At 42.3% G+C, this 13,697-nt stretch overlaps 1 protein-coding gene across 6 annotated transcripts; it reads right to left on the bottom strand.

The window, feature by feature from the left end:
* Nucleotides 1-1,715: 1,715 nt before the first annotated feature.
* LOC118376864 (heterogeneous nuclear ribonucleoprotein R-like) lies at nt 1,716-13,464 on the bottom strand. Of its 6 annotated transcripts, none has more exons than XM_052470613.1 (15): nt 13,255-13,414; nt 12,304-12,472; nt 12,056-12,174; nt 11,810-11,917; nt 8,310-8,423; nt 7,937-8,113; nt 6,964-7,099; nt 6,650-6,855; nt 6,387-6,536; nt 6,166-6,287; nt 5,528-6,069; nt 3,810-4,001; nt 2,818-2,909; nt 2,289-2,523; nt 1,716-2,162 (listed from the first exon to the last, which is right to left on the bottom strand). In XM_052470613.1, the coding sequence occupies exons 2-12, from the start codon at nt 12,467-12,469 to the stop codon at nt 3,970-3,972; spliced, it is 1,872 nt and encodes a 623-aa protein (XP_052326573.1). In that variant the 5' UTR covers nt 12,470-12,472; nt 13,255-13,414; the 3' UTR covers nt 1,716-2,162; nt 2,289-2,523; nt 2,818-2,909; nt 3,810-3,969. The 6 variants fall into 6 exon arrangements, with proteins under 6 accessions (XP_052326573.1, XP_052326572.1, XP_052326571.1 ...); XM_052470612.1 differs by having other exon boundaries at nt 2,812-2,909; nt 3,927-4,001; XM_052470611.1 differs by having other exon boundaries at nt 3,927-4,001.
* Nucleotides 13,465-13,697: the final 233 nt, after the last annotated feature.

The raw sequence follows: 13,697 nt of genomic DNA, 5'->3' as shown, positions 1-13,697 counted from the left end.
TCTATTTTATATTTAGATTCTTCAAAGTAGCCACCCTTTGCCTCGATGACAGCTTTGCACACTTTTGGCATTCTCTCAACCAGCTTCATGAGGTAGTCACCTGGAATGCTTTTCCAAAAGTCTTGAAGGAGTTCCCACATACGCTGAGATTTTCCTTCATTCTGAGGTCGAACTCATCACAAACAATCTCAATTGGGTTGAGTTCGGGTGATTGTGGAGGCCAGGTCATCTGATGCATTACTCCATCACTCGCCTTCTTGGTCAAATAGCCCTTACACAGCCTGGAGGTGTGTTTTGGGTCATTGTTCTGTTGAAAAACAAATGATAGTCCCACTAAGCGCAAACCAGATGGGATGGCGTATCACTGCAGAATGCTGCCGTAGCCATGCTGGTTAAGATTGCCTTGAATTCTATATAAATCACCAACAGTGTCACCAGCAAAGCACCTCCTCCTCCATGCTTCACAGTGGGAACCACACATGCAGAGCTCATCTGTTCACCTACTCTGCGTCTCACAAAGACACGGTGGTTGGAACCAAAACTCTCAAATTTGGACCCATTAAACCAAAGGACAGTTTGGTCATGTTTATTGGCCAAAGCAAGTCTCTTCTTCTTATTAGTGTCCTTTAGTAGTGGTTTCTTTGCAGCAAATCGACCATTAAGGCCTGATTCATGCAGTCTCCTCTGAATAGTCGATGTTGAGATGTGTGCTACTTGAACTCTGTGAAGAATTTATTTGGGCTGCAATCTTAGGTGCAGTTTATTGCCCATTTCTGAGGCTGGTAACTAATGAACATATCCTCTGCAGCAGAGGTAACTCTGGGTCTTCCTTTCCTGTGTCGGTGATCCTCATGAGAGCAAGATTCATCATAGGGATTGATAGTTTTTGCAACTGCACTTGAAACTTTCAAAGTTCTTGATATTTTCTGGATTGACTGACCTTCATGTCTTAAAGTAATGGACGGTTGTTTCTCTTTGCTTATTTGAGCTGTTCTTGCTATAATATGGACTTGGTCTTTTACCAAATAGGGCTATCTTCTGTATACCAAACCTACCTTGTCACAACTGATTGGCTCAAACGCATTAAGTAAAGAAATTCCACAAATGAACTTAAGGCACACCTGTTAATTGAAATGCATTCCAGGTGACTACCTCACGAAGCTGGTTGAGTGTGCCAAGCTGTCAAGGCAAATTTGATTTAACTAGGCAAATCACTTAAGAACAAATACTTATTACCCCCCCCCCAAACTCTCCCCTAACCTGGGTCTGTAGTGTCACCTCAAGCACCGCAGTGCCTTAGACTGCCACTCCACGCGGGAGGCCCTGTAAAAAGCCTGTTTGTGTGGATTTCACATGACGGATGGAGCAGCCACGCGTGGGCCTGGGATGACCTAGGCCCACCCAATTGGGAGCCAGGCCGAGCTAATCAGAATACGTTTTCCACCCACTAAAGGGATTACAAACATAAATACTCCGTTTCATCACATGTCCAGGTGGCTGATCTCAGACAATTACGCAGGTGAAGAAGCCAGATGTGGAGGTCCTGGGCTAGCATGGTTACACATGGTCTGCGGTTAAGGCCAGATGGACGTACTGACAAATTCTCTTGAGACAACATTGAAGGTGACCTATGGTAGCAAAATGAACATTACATTCTCCGGCAACAGCTCTGGTGGACATTCCTGCAGTCACCATACCAATTACACAACCCAGCACAAGGTGCTCCTGTTTAATAATCATCCAATTTAATTAGCTTCTTGATATGCCACACCAGTCAGATGGATTATCTTGGCAAAGGAGAAATCACTAACAGGGAAGTAAACACATTTGTGCACAACATTTGTGAGAAATAAGCTTTTTCAGCGTATGGAAAATGGGATCTTTTATTTCAGTTAATGAAAAATAGGGGGGGGACACACACAGCCCAACTTTCCCCTCATATTTTATTGTCTCTGGCTGGTGTCCAGCAGGCTGTCTTCATGTTATCTGGTGGAGGAGCCACAGCGGTGACAGTGCCTGCCCCTTCTGCCACGGACAGCTCGCTTGGCCTCCTCCAGGGCATCCAGGCGCTGACTGGCCTCCCTCACCCTTGCTGCCAGGCTCTCCTTAAGTTCCAAGCCTTGATATAGTCGCTTAGACAGGGCATCTGCTTCCGACCACTCCTGGATAGGGATGTCGACACATCAAAACATTAATGACCAGAAGAAATCCACAGATTAATTAGTGTCAATACAAATAAATATTTATACAAATGTAAGACTTCATATTTTAGAAAATTTCATTTTTACCTTCCATTTACACATTTTTCTGTAAGCATGGTAGCCAGCAGCAGCTATGACAAAGACTAGCAGCAGAGGTGAGAGATATGGGGACAGGAGATCGATGTAGTAGAGTAGCCTTGGAGTTTTTTCATCAGCCTGGGCTCGGAAATATGCCAGGAGTTCGTCAGGGGAGATGTCAATGCCCACTGTTGCCCAGGCTGGGAGTTTGGAGAAAATAACAGAGGTCTCCTTAGGAGGAGGGCTGGAAAAGGGCCACATAGAGAAAGCCATATCAAATATCAGACATTCATGTGAAACATAGCATAGGTTTGGCAACAACTCAATAGAGTCTTGAAAACAAAATCGGAATGCTAGGTTATCAATGGAATCCTATTGGAATATTCTATGCAAATGTCAGTGAATAACAATTATGACATCACATCTCAGAGCATCTTCAATGGATGTACCTCTTACACTGTAATATAAATGAAGGGCTCCAATTTCCAATGATAGATGTATAATACATAACAAAATAGAAAAAGAACAAGACCTTTACCCGTAAGTCCACTCCATCTCAAATGAGCCCAACCTAACTGGTCCACAGGAAGGGCAGGGTGAGGGCTAGCTTGAGGGAAGCTCCCCTACAGTCTGGTGACAGAAGCAACATATAAAACACTACTCTTATTAAATATAATCCTTTAAAATCAGACATTAATACAAAGCTAAATTGTGTACACCATGAATAAAATATCACTGGTGCAATATAAGGCACATCAGTAAAACAAATTGACACTGCCCTCCTGTGGATTTAAAATGTAAAGACCAATTTCCAGGCACTGTCTTTTGTTGTCGCTTGACCAGCAGTTGACTAAATTGTAATCTTCAAAAGGCATTGGGATCAGTGTAGTTATCAATTACCACAGTAGTAAAAGGTATTCATCATACAGAAAGCCAATGTCAGTTTAGAATTGCCCAATAAAAATATGCTTTGTTAGAGAAAATAAAAGTAATTCTAGTCCCCCTTGCTTTCGTTAAGAAAGCTGCCTCTAGAGATTAAAGAATGTGACAGTGACAGCTGAAGCGATTATCACAACAGGGTGTAGCTAAGTGTGTCCCAAATGACACCCTATTCCTCATGTAGTGCACTGCGTTTGACCAGGGCCCTAGCGGCTGTTTGAAAGTAGCGCACAATATAGGGAATTGTCCAAGTGACAGGTGTTGGGGGCTTAGGCCGATCTCCTTTATAGAAAAGCCCCGAGTTGGACTGTCTACTTTTGTCCATTTCATTCCGTAGATTAACAAACTAATCTACCTCTGAGTAAATGTGGCCAATTGGCTTTAATACTGTGACTTACCACTTCTTGGTCAATCAGGATGACTAGGCTACATCCTAAGTAAGGGGGCTAATAACTTCAAATCATTTGTCTTCTATCTAGATTTACAACGCAATTATTTAGAAGCTTCATTACCCTAGTTTGAGGATGCAAGGATTGATGTGGTTGACACTGACAAAAATAATCAATTGAAATGTAGGCCCACATCACTCACGGTAGTATATTAGTAACAACAATAACAAGGAGCATGGCATGACTGTGGCTGGAAGTCCCCCCCTTTTGATTTTAGCAGCAGTTGTAGGTGAGGAGAGACAGTACTCAACTAGCTCACCCGGGCCTTTTGTAAGGAACACCGTTCAGGGTGAGTTCTTTCCTCACTCAAGCGATGCTGCTCTCGCTTCACCACCTGGGTAAGTTGGAATAAAAGGACAAAAGATAAACACAAATAATAATATAAATGAAACCAAAGGCATTTGCTCTTAGCATTTCTCTATGGAACAACAGCAGGGCTTGAAGGGTCATTGCTACAGCAGCAAAAGACAAAACGTACAGCAGCAGCACAGACATTACTTTCATAATTTGTGAATCATTTTTATCCTTTGGGGAGGTTCCCAGTCTGTAATAAGAAATGACTGAATAATTGAGCCTCATGGTGTTTGAGTGGAGGTGAGTTGCAACTGATCCAGTGCCTTCAGGGAAGGGGAATGTATTTGAATTCTCGGTTGTTCTGGTCTTCCTGTAGAATCCAATGTAAATGATTTGCAAGGTTGAAATTTCTGCATCGTTGTACAAAATGTACAACTATTGTGTTCATTTTTTTTTTGTATACCTTTGGAACCTTTACCAGATCATAAGAGGGTGGCATATCCTGGAAAATAAAGGGTTATAAATCCTTTTTATTCAGTCATTCAAACATCATTTGTGCTCTCTGTCATCCAGTCTTTCGCTATTTGACAATTTCATTTGGAATCTTTATTTATTCTTTGAGCAAAAAGCTGACAAAATCTCGTTCCAAATGTGAAATTTGAGATAGGTTTAGGAGTAGACTCAAATACTGAATGACACCATTGAATTTGAAGGTATCTGACAATTGAATAATGCTCAACTGAGTTTTATTGAAACGGAACAAACGTAAAAGTTATAAATACAAACATCAGAACAAACTGCAATGGCTTTTAAGGTAAGCCAAACCAAACTAACGGGCAAGTTCAAAGAAAACATAGGAAGTTATAATAATAATAATATCAGTTTTAAAAAACACAATTGATCTACCTCTAGAAATGCTTGACATACACTTAACATTACAAAACGTTCAATTTTTCTACTTCCTGTGGATTCTTTTCTCCATCACGGCAAAAAATGAATATGAAGCTCTAGCCATAAGCAATTATTTACAAGCAAGTCACTATGCCACTATTAGAAACCAGAAATAAGGGGAATACAGGTAGGGGAGGGAGGGGCTTGGACACAAACTTTCCTGCAAGGCAAGATCATGATTTTAATGTCCTCAGACTTTTGAAAATGAATTGTCCACATTTAAAATGCTCATTGTTGGCTTTAAAATAAACAAACAAAATGTTGGAAGGTAAAAGTGATGTGTGTTTTAAGACATTTGTCCCATGTAACCGTAAGAGTAAGAAATGATTCAGCAAAACGGTTACATTCACATCTTCAGGCCAAAATGCAATTCCAGCCAATCATGTGCCAATTCTGGGGGTGTCTGTCCATTTTTTTCTCTCAGTGAATTTTTTTGTTCCGCGAGGGATGAAGAATAAAAAGTCAATCAAAAAAATTGCGCCAATCTCCTTGTTTTCTCCCCCTGTACTTTTTGTTTTTATTTTGCCAAATACCTTTTTTGATGAGTCTACTTCCACTGCTGCCCATAAGAATCCTGTGAAAACTCCAGGGTGTCATTACTGTAACCATAGTTACCGGAATAGTCGGCCCCTTGCTGCAGGGGCTGCTGGGCGATGGGCTGGGACCCCCAGTTCTGCTGGTTGATCTGCCGGCGCTTGGAGTCAGGCTGGTTGAAGACATCCGCCTTCCTCTTCCCGCCCACATTGCCCCCGCGGTTCCCCCTGGCTCCTCGGGTACCTCGGCCCCTCTGTGGTTGGAATGGTCCCCCACGGCCCCCTCCTCTGCCACCCCTGGGCCCGCCGATGGGTGGCCCCCTCTGGGTATAGCCCCCTCGGCCCCGTGTGGGTTGTGCTCCGCGGGTCCTGGGTGGGCCTCCCCTGCTGGGGCGGCTGCCACGGCCCCTCATGCTGTACACATCGTCGTAACCGTAGTACGGGTCCTCGTAACCACCGCGGTAGTCATGATAGTCGTAGCCGTAGTAGTCATCGTAGTAGTCCTCGTAGCTGTAATAGTCTGGGGGGTAGGCGGCGTAGCCACCACCCCCTCTGCCACCACGGCCCCTGCCCCTACCTGGTGGAGGCATGCGTGGCGGTGGGTAGTAGTAATAGTCATCATACCTGCAGAATACAAGAATAACACATAAGGTTCAACGTAATCCCACGACAGGAGATCTACTCAGATATTAGTCAGGCACAGTCTCTCTGTGACCTCACCCTGGGTTTCTGGTGGTCTGGCGCTGAGCCTGCCTCTCTTTCCTTTTCTTGTCAGGGGGCTTGGCCAGGACTATCTCAATCTCCTCTCCCCCCAGCTCCTTCCCATTCATTTCTGCCATTGCCTGAGGAAAGCAGAACATTTGTATCACACATACGAAGGTAAAACATTTGTATTTCTTGAAATTAGAAAATAAAGACTGTTTTTACTAAGGGTAACCCACCTTCACAGCTGCGTCCCTGTCCTCAAAGTGAACAAAGGCGTAGTCTTTGAGCTTCTTCACCCGCTCCAGCTTTCCAAACGCAGAGAAGGTCTTCTCCAGTAGCTCCTCTGTGACCGGGGTGGCTAGCTTCCTGACAAACAGGACTTTCACCTGATGACACAAACATTACAGTTCAACTCCATATTAATCTCAGTTTATGCAGAGAGGTCATTGTAAAATGAGAGAGTGAGTGTGGGAGAGCGAGTGAACAAGACATGACATACCTTCGCCATGACATCTGGGTCGGGCTCAGCGACCGGGTCAGCCCACTCCACAGTGACCGGGTTCCCCCACACCTTCACCTTGCCACTCATCAGGCGGCGGCGGGCCTGGGCTGCAGACTTGTGGTCCTCGTACTCCAGGAAACAGAAGCCACGGTTCTTCTTCTTGTCGTCTGGCTGGTGGTAGAGGATCACTTCCTGAAGCCCCTCTGGAGGAAGAGGGAGACTGGCGTCACATGACTGATATCTGACCAATGACAACCTACAGAACATAAAACAAATGTAAACCAAATTGGGGTGTCTGCACTTTCACTGACCTGTGACTTTGCCAAAGTCCTCCAATATGCTCTCTCTGGTCTTGTTCTTTGGGATTGATCCAACAAACAGGCGGTTGTTTGCGACAGATATGCACACTCCAAGGTATTTCCCAGACCGGATTTCATAGTTATCACACTGAAAACAAGAATCGAGGAAAGATGGCTTAAGAGCTGTAGTTCTCTTTTTTCTTCTTTTTTCTCTCGTTTTGTCCTTGAGGAACTGCAGTTCCTCACATTAAAAATGACAGCTCTTAAGCCATCAACGTTTATAAGCCATAAAATGTGCATTCTCCCCATTTCCACTTAAGCTGCAACCAGCTCTGCAGCTATAATTAATGAGTATAGCAAAGTGTTCCGTTGTTATTAATTAGCAGCTTGTCATTTTTAGAGAAATTACACTCTGGTCATTAGAGTAATAACATGAATTGGTGCATGAGACAGAAATAGTGCAGTGTGTCTTGAAAGACTGTCCCCGATTCTCAGCAGAGGGAGGGAGAGCAGTCAGGTGAGAGGCAACCACACTGCTGCCCCCAGACTGATGCAGGCCATCAGTCTAGTAAAAACAAAGTAACACAACAAATTATCTATTAGCAGTGTGATCATATGTCATTTTTTCAAATAGAATTATAAAATGGTCTGAGAAAAACATTGGCTGGGCAATTCAAGCATAGTCAATATGCAGTGATAATGTATTGGGCCTATAGCCTACTGCACAAATATCATCGCAGAAGAACTGTTTAATGAAAAAAATAATAATCTGAACGGTAGATCTCAGATTGCATTTTGACTCAGAAAGTGATCTGTACTCAGAAAAGGTTGGTAACCACTGCCCTAGACTAAAAAAAGCACACTCAATGGAGATTCTCTATCTAAAGTGATTTTTAGTCAAGGACTAGGCTTCATCTGTGTTTGGGAAACAAGCCGCTTGGTTCTTAGAAGGTGAAGTAAGACTTGACTGACTGCAGGGACTTACAAGTTTCACCGCCTCAGCTGCTGCATCCTTGCCGCAGAAGGTGATGAAGGCGTATCCCCGGTTCTGACCCGACAGAGGGTCCATCATTAGCCTCAGGTCCCAGATTGTTCCCGCCTTCTCAAACAGTGGCACCAGCTCGTCTTCATACAGATCTCTGGGGATCTTTCCCACAAACACCTGAAGGCAAAAAACAGAGTCTAGATCAGTGAGGGTTCCACAATGTAATCAGATCAGCTCATGATACTTCAGCAGGGGAAGTCTGCTGTAAATGCTGCTATAAAAGTCTGTTGCCATTCTTGGGGCCAAAGTCTTACAAACGCATCTCTTATCAGTCAAAGGCTTTGCCACAATGTTATAAATGGTACATCTTTACCTCAGTTCCAATCCCAGGCTGTGCTCCCTGGAACACTTCCTCTGGTGGGGGCCCTCCATATTTCCTCTGTCCCGTCGTGACGTCCAAGGTGTATCCTGTCCGCTCCAACAGAGCCTGGGGAACATGTAGACGTCAGCATAACCAATACACAACATGAGCGGGAACACAAAGTTTGAGGGTGAAATTTCAACCACAGGATTGTCATCATGGTTTCCAATTTTCATCATAAGACAAACCTTCAACGTTATATCCAAAATCAGAAGAACAAAAAAAATAGGTTTGACAGCACCTCCTATGGGATAATTAGTCCATCTACAGCTATCCCATCTGGTCTCCCATCCAGGGTTAACCGAGCACAGCCATGCTAAGCTTTGATATTTGTCACCGACTACTACCAATGTGCTAAGGTTACCAAAATATATTAATTGTTGCAATCGAAGCCATTTCAAAAAGGGTAGGTTTAACAGGGGAAATGTAAGCATACTTTATATAAAGTCACATATCATCAATGACACTATTTAGGCCTGTATAGCATTTGGGAAGTCATCAATAGCTATTGTGCTACAACTTTAGACACTATTAGAACATTTTGGAAAATACTCTTCAAAACTTTAAATTTGTCTTAATGTTTTTATGGATATTTCAGATAGGATTAGGCGTTTGGTCGTTTGATTCACAACAGCAAGGAGGGATTTTTTCCCCCAGCCAAGCATGCATCATTTCTGTCTTATAATGATGGTCAACTAAGGTTTGTCCAAATTTCTCATTAGATTTGTATATCTCGCTATTGTGTTCTCGCGCACTCTCTCCAAAAACAACTTAAAACTTAAAATTTCTCCTACCGCGCTAAACTGAAACTGGGTTAATAGGCCATGTCCCAATACCAAATGGAGAAAAAAAATACACAATGAGCTTTTACAACAAGACACTGGAGTGTCCACTATAAAATGTAATTTAGCTATTGGCCCAGAATAAAAAAAACAAAAACAAGAAACAATAAAAAAAACAAGTGTGCACTGCTTTGGTAATACTCTTAGCGCTACCTACATTGTTCTCTTGCTTTGTGTAAATACATATTTGAGATATTCCTACTTGCTATAACCTATACGTAATTTACTCAGAATGTCAACCATGCACTGCCCTGCCTGATCCAATTCTGTTCGGGGTAATAGTTTGAACAGTGATTTTTTACTTGTCCATTCTGAATTAAAAATCATACACACACTCTGGTTGTCCAACCATTTACTTATTTCCTTGCCCCAGGCAAGCCGTAATGTTGAGCCCTGATTCACATCTCCAACTAAATCAAAAATAAAAGACTAGGATTAAGACAGTAGCTCAAGAATTAAACATCTCCTTTAAAAATGTTGATATTTGGGTGCGTGGTCAATGGTGCTGAGAGATATTTTCCATTTAACTAATTGACTGATGTCAGTTCACTTATTTTAATTTGATTTCTTTTGCCCAATGCACATTTTCCCACCGTAGTTTCTCTCAAGAGGAAGGCATTGATCCTATGGACTGGCCCACCCGTTCCCCAGACCTGAATCCAATTGAGCACATATGGGACATCATGTCTCACTCCATCCACCAACGCCACGTTGCACCACAGACTGTCCAGGATTTGGCGGATGCTTTAGTCCAGGTCTGGGAGGAGATCCCTCAGGAGACCATCCACCATCAGGAGCATGCCCAGGCATTGTAGGGAGGTCATACAGGCACGTGGAGGCCACACACTACTGAGCCTCATTTTGACTTGTTTTAAGGACATTACATCAAAGTTGGATCAGCCTGTAGTGTGGTTTTCCACTTTAATTTCGAGTGTGACTCCAAATCCAGACCTCCACGGGTTGCTAAATTTGATTTCCATTGATAATTTGTGTGATTTTGTTGTCAGCACATGATGAGGTGGCGGATGGTCTCCTGAGGGATCTACTCCCAGACCCAGACTAAAGCATTAAAAGTCACTGAGCATTTCAGGAAGGCCATTCTACTGCCAATGTTTGTCTATGGAGACTACCGTGTGCTCGATTTTATACACCTTTCAGCAACGGGTGTGGCTAAAATAGCGGAATCCACTAATTTGAAGTGATCTCCAAATACTTATATATAGTGTATCTGCTGTTGTAAATGTCAGACTTCACTGTGAGGCACATCTGTCTTGGTTGAACATTGGATATTTTAGACTGTAGTTTGTTTAGGCGATTTTAAAGCTAACTAGTTACTTTACATGCTGATATTGTCTATGGTATTGTGAGTAGCTACATTTGCTTGCTACCTACCTAGCTAGATAGCCAGCAAGCCCAGAGAGCATTGATGATTTTGTCGTCGACTTGAGCTGCAATAGATCCCCACAACAGTTTTTCATGTTGCTACCAACCTTATTATAAACACCAAAATGAAACATTTGATCACAAAAAAAACATTGTTTCCAGTGTTATTTAACACTGTAAATTAAAGGAATGAGTGATTCTCAGGTGTATTTTTCATTAAAGTTAAATTTGTGTCTTTCACTTTTGTACACCAGCTTCAAACAGCTGAAAATACTACATTTTTGGTTACGTAAAGTATATTCAACATCGGTTTAGATGATTCTCTATACTATACTTTGTTCTGTCAAAATGTAATTAAGTATTAGAATTTCAGCAACCAGTAAATGGCAGAGCCATTAAGAATTGTTGTGCATTGACAAGCATATTTATCTCGAATAGAAAACTACAAGCCAACTAAATATGTAAACTATTCTACTATGGGGTTGTCCGATTTTGTATTAACATTACATGGCAAAAATAGTCGCACAGGGCAGGGCTTCACAAAAGCATCGTAGTACTAAGATCATCTTTCGTCCATTTAGTTTCAATGGAATTAAGATGTTAGTGCTACAACGCTTTTGGGAAACAGCCCTGGAAAGTTACATCTTGAGCAATAAGTATAGGCTTTGAATGACTTTTCCAGCAGCTTCAGTGGCCCCATGTGGTAAAGCATGGCGCTTCCAACACCAGGGTTGTGGGTTCAATTCCCACAGGAGACCAGTAAATTTAAAAAAAAAAAAACAGTATGCACTCACTACTTACTGTAAATCGCTCTGGATAATAGCATCTGCTAAATTACTAAGATGCAAAAGTACACTAGGCTACACACCGCTGTTTGAGTTGAGTGCTGAGCATTATAAACAATTGAATTCCCTTTATCTGAACATCAGTGTCAGCAACAATCATGCATGGCCGGTCAGTGCATACAGCATAACCGAGAATTTGTTTTTATGAAACATTTGGGAATTTATTGAGCACAAAACAGACACACTTCCGTTGGTCTATTATGTCATCGACAAACCTGCAATAAAAGTCTCTGGGGAGCTGGTCTACACTGATCTAAAAAAAACTAATTCTCTCCAAAATCCAAATGACGGAAATCAGTCACAGAACTTTGTGTATGCACAGGAGTTACACGGCAGGTTATATTTAAGCAAATGAAACAACTTTCTAACCGTTGCATTTTACCTTGATCTTGGACTCATCGGGACCCTTGGTGGATTCTTGTACTTTACTTCCCTGCTTTTCCCTCTGTCTGTACGTCTTCATGACTCCACAAAGGAAAGCACTTTTGTTCTGTAAACCACAGGACAGATGATTCATGTATTGGTGTTATGAGCAGAGGGAAATGTATAGCCCCCTCCATGTCAACTTCTGACTAATGCGTCATCATCCAAACTGACTTGTATTCATTCCTCTCCCCCTGTAACGCACCTGCACATGGGACAGGTCACTTTCTTTGAACTGCAACAGTACAGACAGCGCTCCCTCTTCATTGAACTCCCGCAGAGCATCAATGGCCCTCTCATCCAGGTCAGCGTACGCCACCAAGCCTGAGGGAACAAGACAGATTCCTAACATTACAACCTGGCCTTTCTCCACTTCATGGAACCTCAAGCAATATCATCACGCTTCTTTGGAAAAATGGATTAGACTCAGCCATTGTATGACCGATTCCCCACCAGTTGAGAATACGTTGTCGAGACTCTCGGCCACTTTCTGAGGCAGTCCAGCGTCGATGAGCGTCTGGTAGTTCTCTGTGTGCTCGCCTTCGGCAGTGACTTCCATAGGCTCCTCTTCCTCCCTCACCAGGGCAGAAGTACCATTCACCTCAGCGGCAGCAGCCATTCTCTTGAGAGAAAGGGGAAAAGACCAGATAAGACAAAAACAAGATTTCAGTAAGAATGTTCCATATTAGAACATATGTTTCAGGTGCCCTTTACAGATCAAGACTAACAACTTGTATGGTACATAAACTTTCCCTTTCATAAAATACATTGGGCACATTTTTTCCTATTGCAATAGTAACTTAATGTAATCTAGCTAAACCTCTGCAAGTATTGTAAATAGATCAACTAGCTAGTTCAGATTGGCTAAGATACTATAACTACACTAGAAAATCTGAACCATTAATTTTAATGCAGACAACCACGATGTCTGAAAAATGAAATACCTGGGGACAAGTGAACAGGAAGGTTATATTGGGAGCAAGCTAGTTAGTGAACTCCAACAGACAGTAAACAAAAAACAATGACTATGCTAGCTAGCAAACATGTTTTTGTTGAAGCAAGCTTAGTTGGTGGTGTGTATTTCTTGGTTAAACATCGTCCCGCCCCCTTCCAATAATAGCGAGCTCAATTACTGCAGCTAGCTACAGTACATAACTAGATTTAGTTAGCTACATTGTTAGACGAATTCGACTGAATTCACAATTTGGAACATTTACACCAAGCAAAACGTTTAGCGTTAGAAATACGAAAATGTAAATCAAAATAACGTTAAGGTTCATACTCTTTGCCAAGAAAATAGAAAACAGGGCTAGCTTAGGCCTTGTTAGCATGCTGGACACCTTTCAGCATTCAAACAAACCACCCGCCAAAAGAGGTGAAAATGAATAATTAGCAAACGCTTACCTATCTTTTCTAGAAATATAACAGTATCGTTAAATGTATTATTCAACAATGAACCAAAATAGATATGCACTATGGTCAATATCAATAATATGTTTGAGTCTACCCACGAGACAGTTTTCGAGACGGCCCAGTCGCTCGCACACCACTCGGCGACGAAGGAGTACACCCCCACCTAACTACGTAGGGCCTCACAATCTTAACCAATCGAAGTGGTTAATCGCAGATTGACATTACTTTCCACCAATAAAAGTCCCATATTTCCAGACAGAACGCCTAGGTATTGTACATCAATGACTGTATCTATACACTCAAAATAAGCACATATTTGGATTTCGATACTGCACAATGCTGTGATTGAATTACAGTATAAACGTACTGAACGGAATGTGACAAATTCTGTGCAGTTTTTGGTACGAGGTCTTGGAAATCGATGGAAATCAGAT

This window comes from Oncorhynchus keta, chromosome 19 (genome assembly GCF_023373465.1).
Source record: "Oncorhynchus keta strain PuntledgeMale-10-30-2019 chromosome 19, Oket_V2, whole genome shotgun sequence".
In the NCBI taxonomy this organism is placed as follows: Eukaryota; Metazoa; Chordata; class Actinopteri; order Salmoniformes; family Salmonidae; genus Oncorhynchus; species Oncorhynchus keta.
This window is presented reverse-complemented; position numbering and strand designations above follow the sequence as displayed.

Excerpts from the sequence above, each read along its gene's own strand:
- LOC118376864 (XM_035763669.2), bottom strand. The coding sequence starts at position 12,469 with ATGGCTGCTGCCGCTGAGGTGAATGGTACTTCTGCCCTGGTGAGGGAG. Across the intron at positions 12,175-12,303 it reads CGACAACGTATTCTCAACTG|GCTTGGTGGCGTACGCTGAC; the intron begins GTGGGGAATCGG and ends TTGTTCCCTCAG. Across the intron at positions 7,100-7,936 it reads CAGCTGAGGCGGTGAAACTT|TGTGATAACTATGAAATCCG; the intron begins GTAAGTCCCTGC and ends TCTTGTTTTCAG.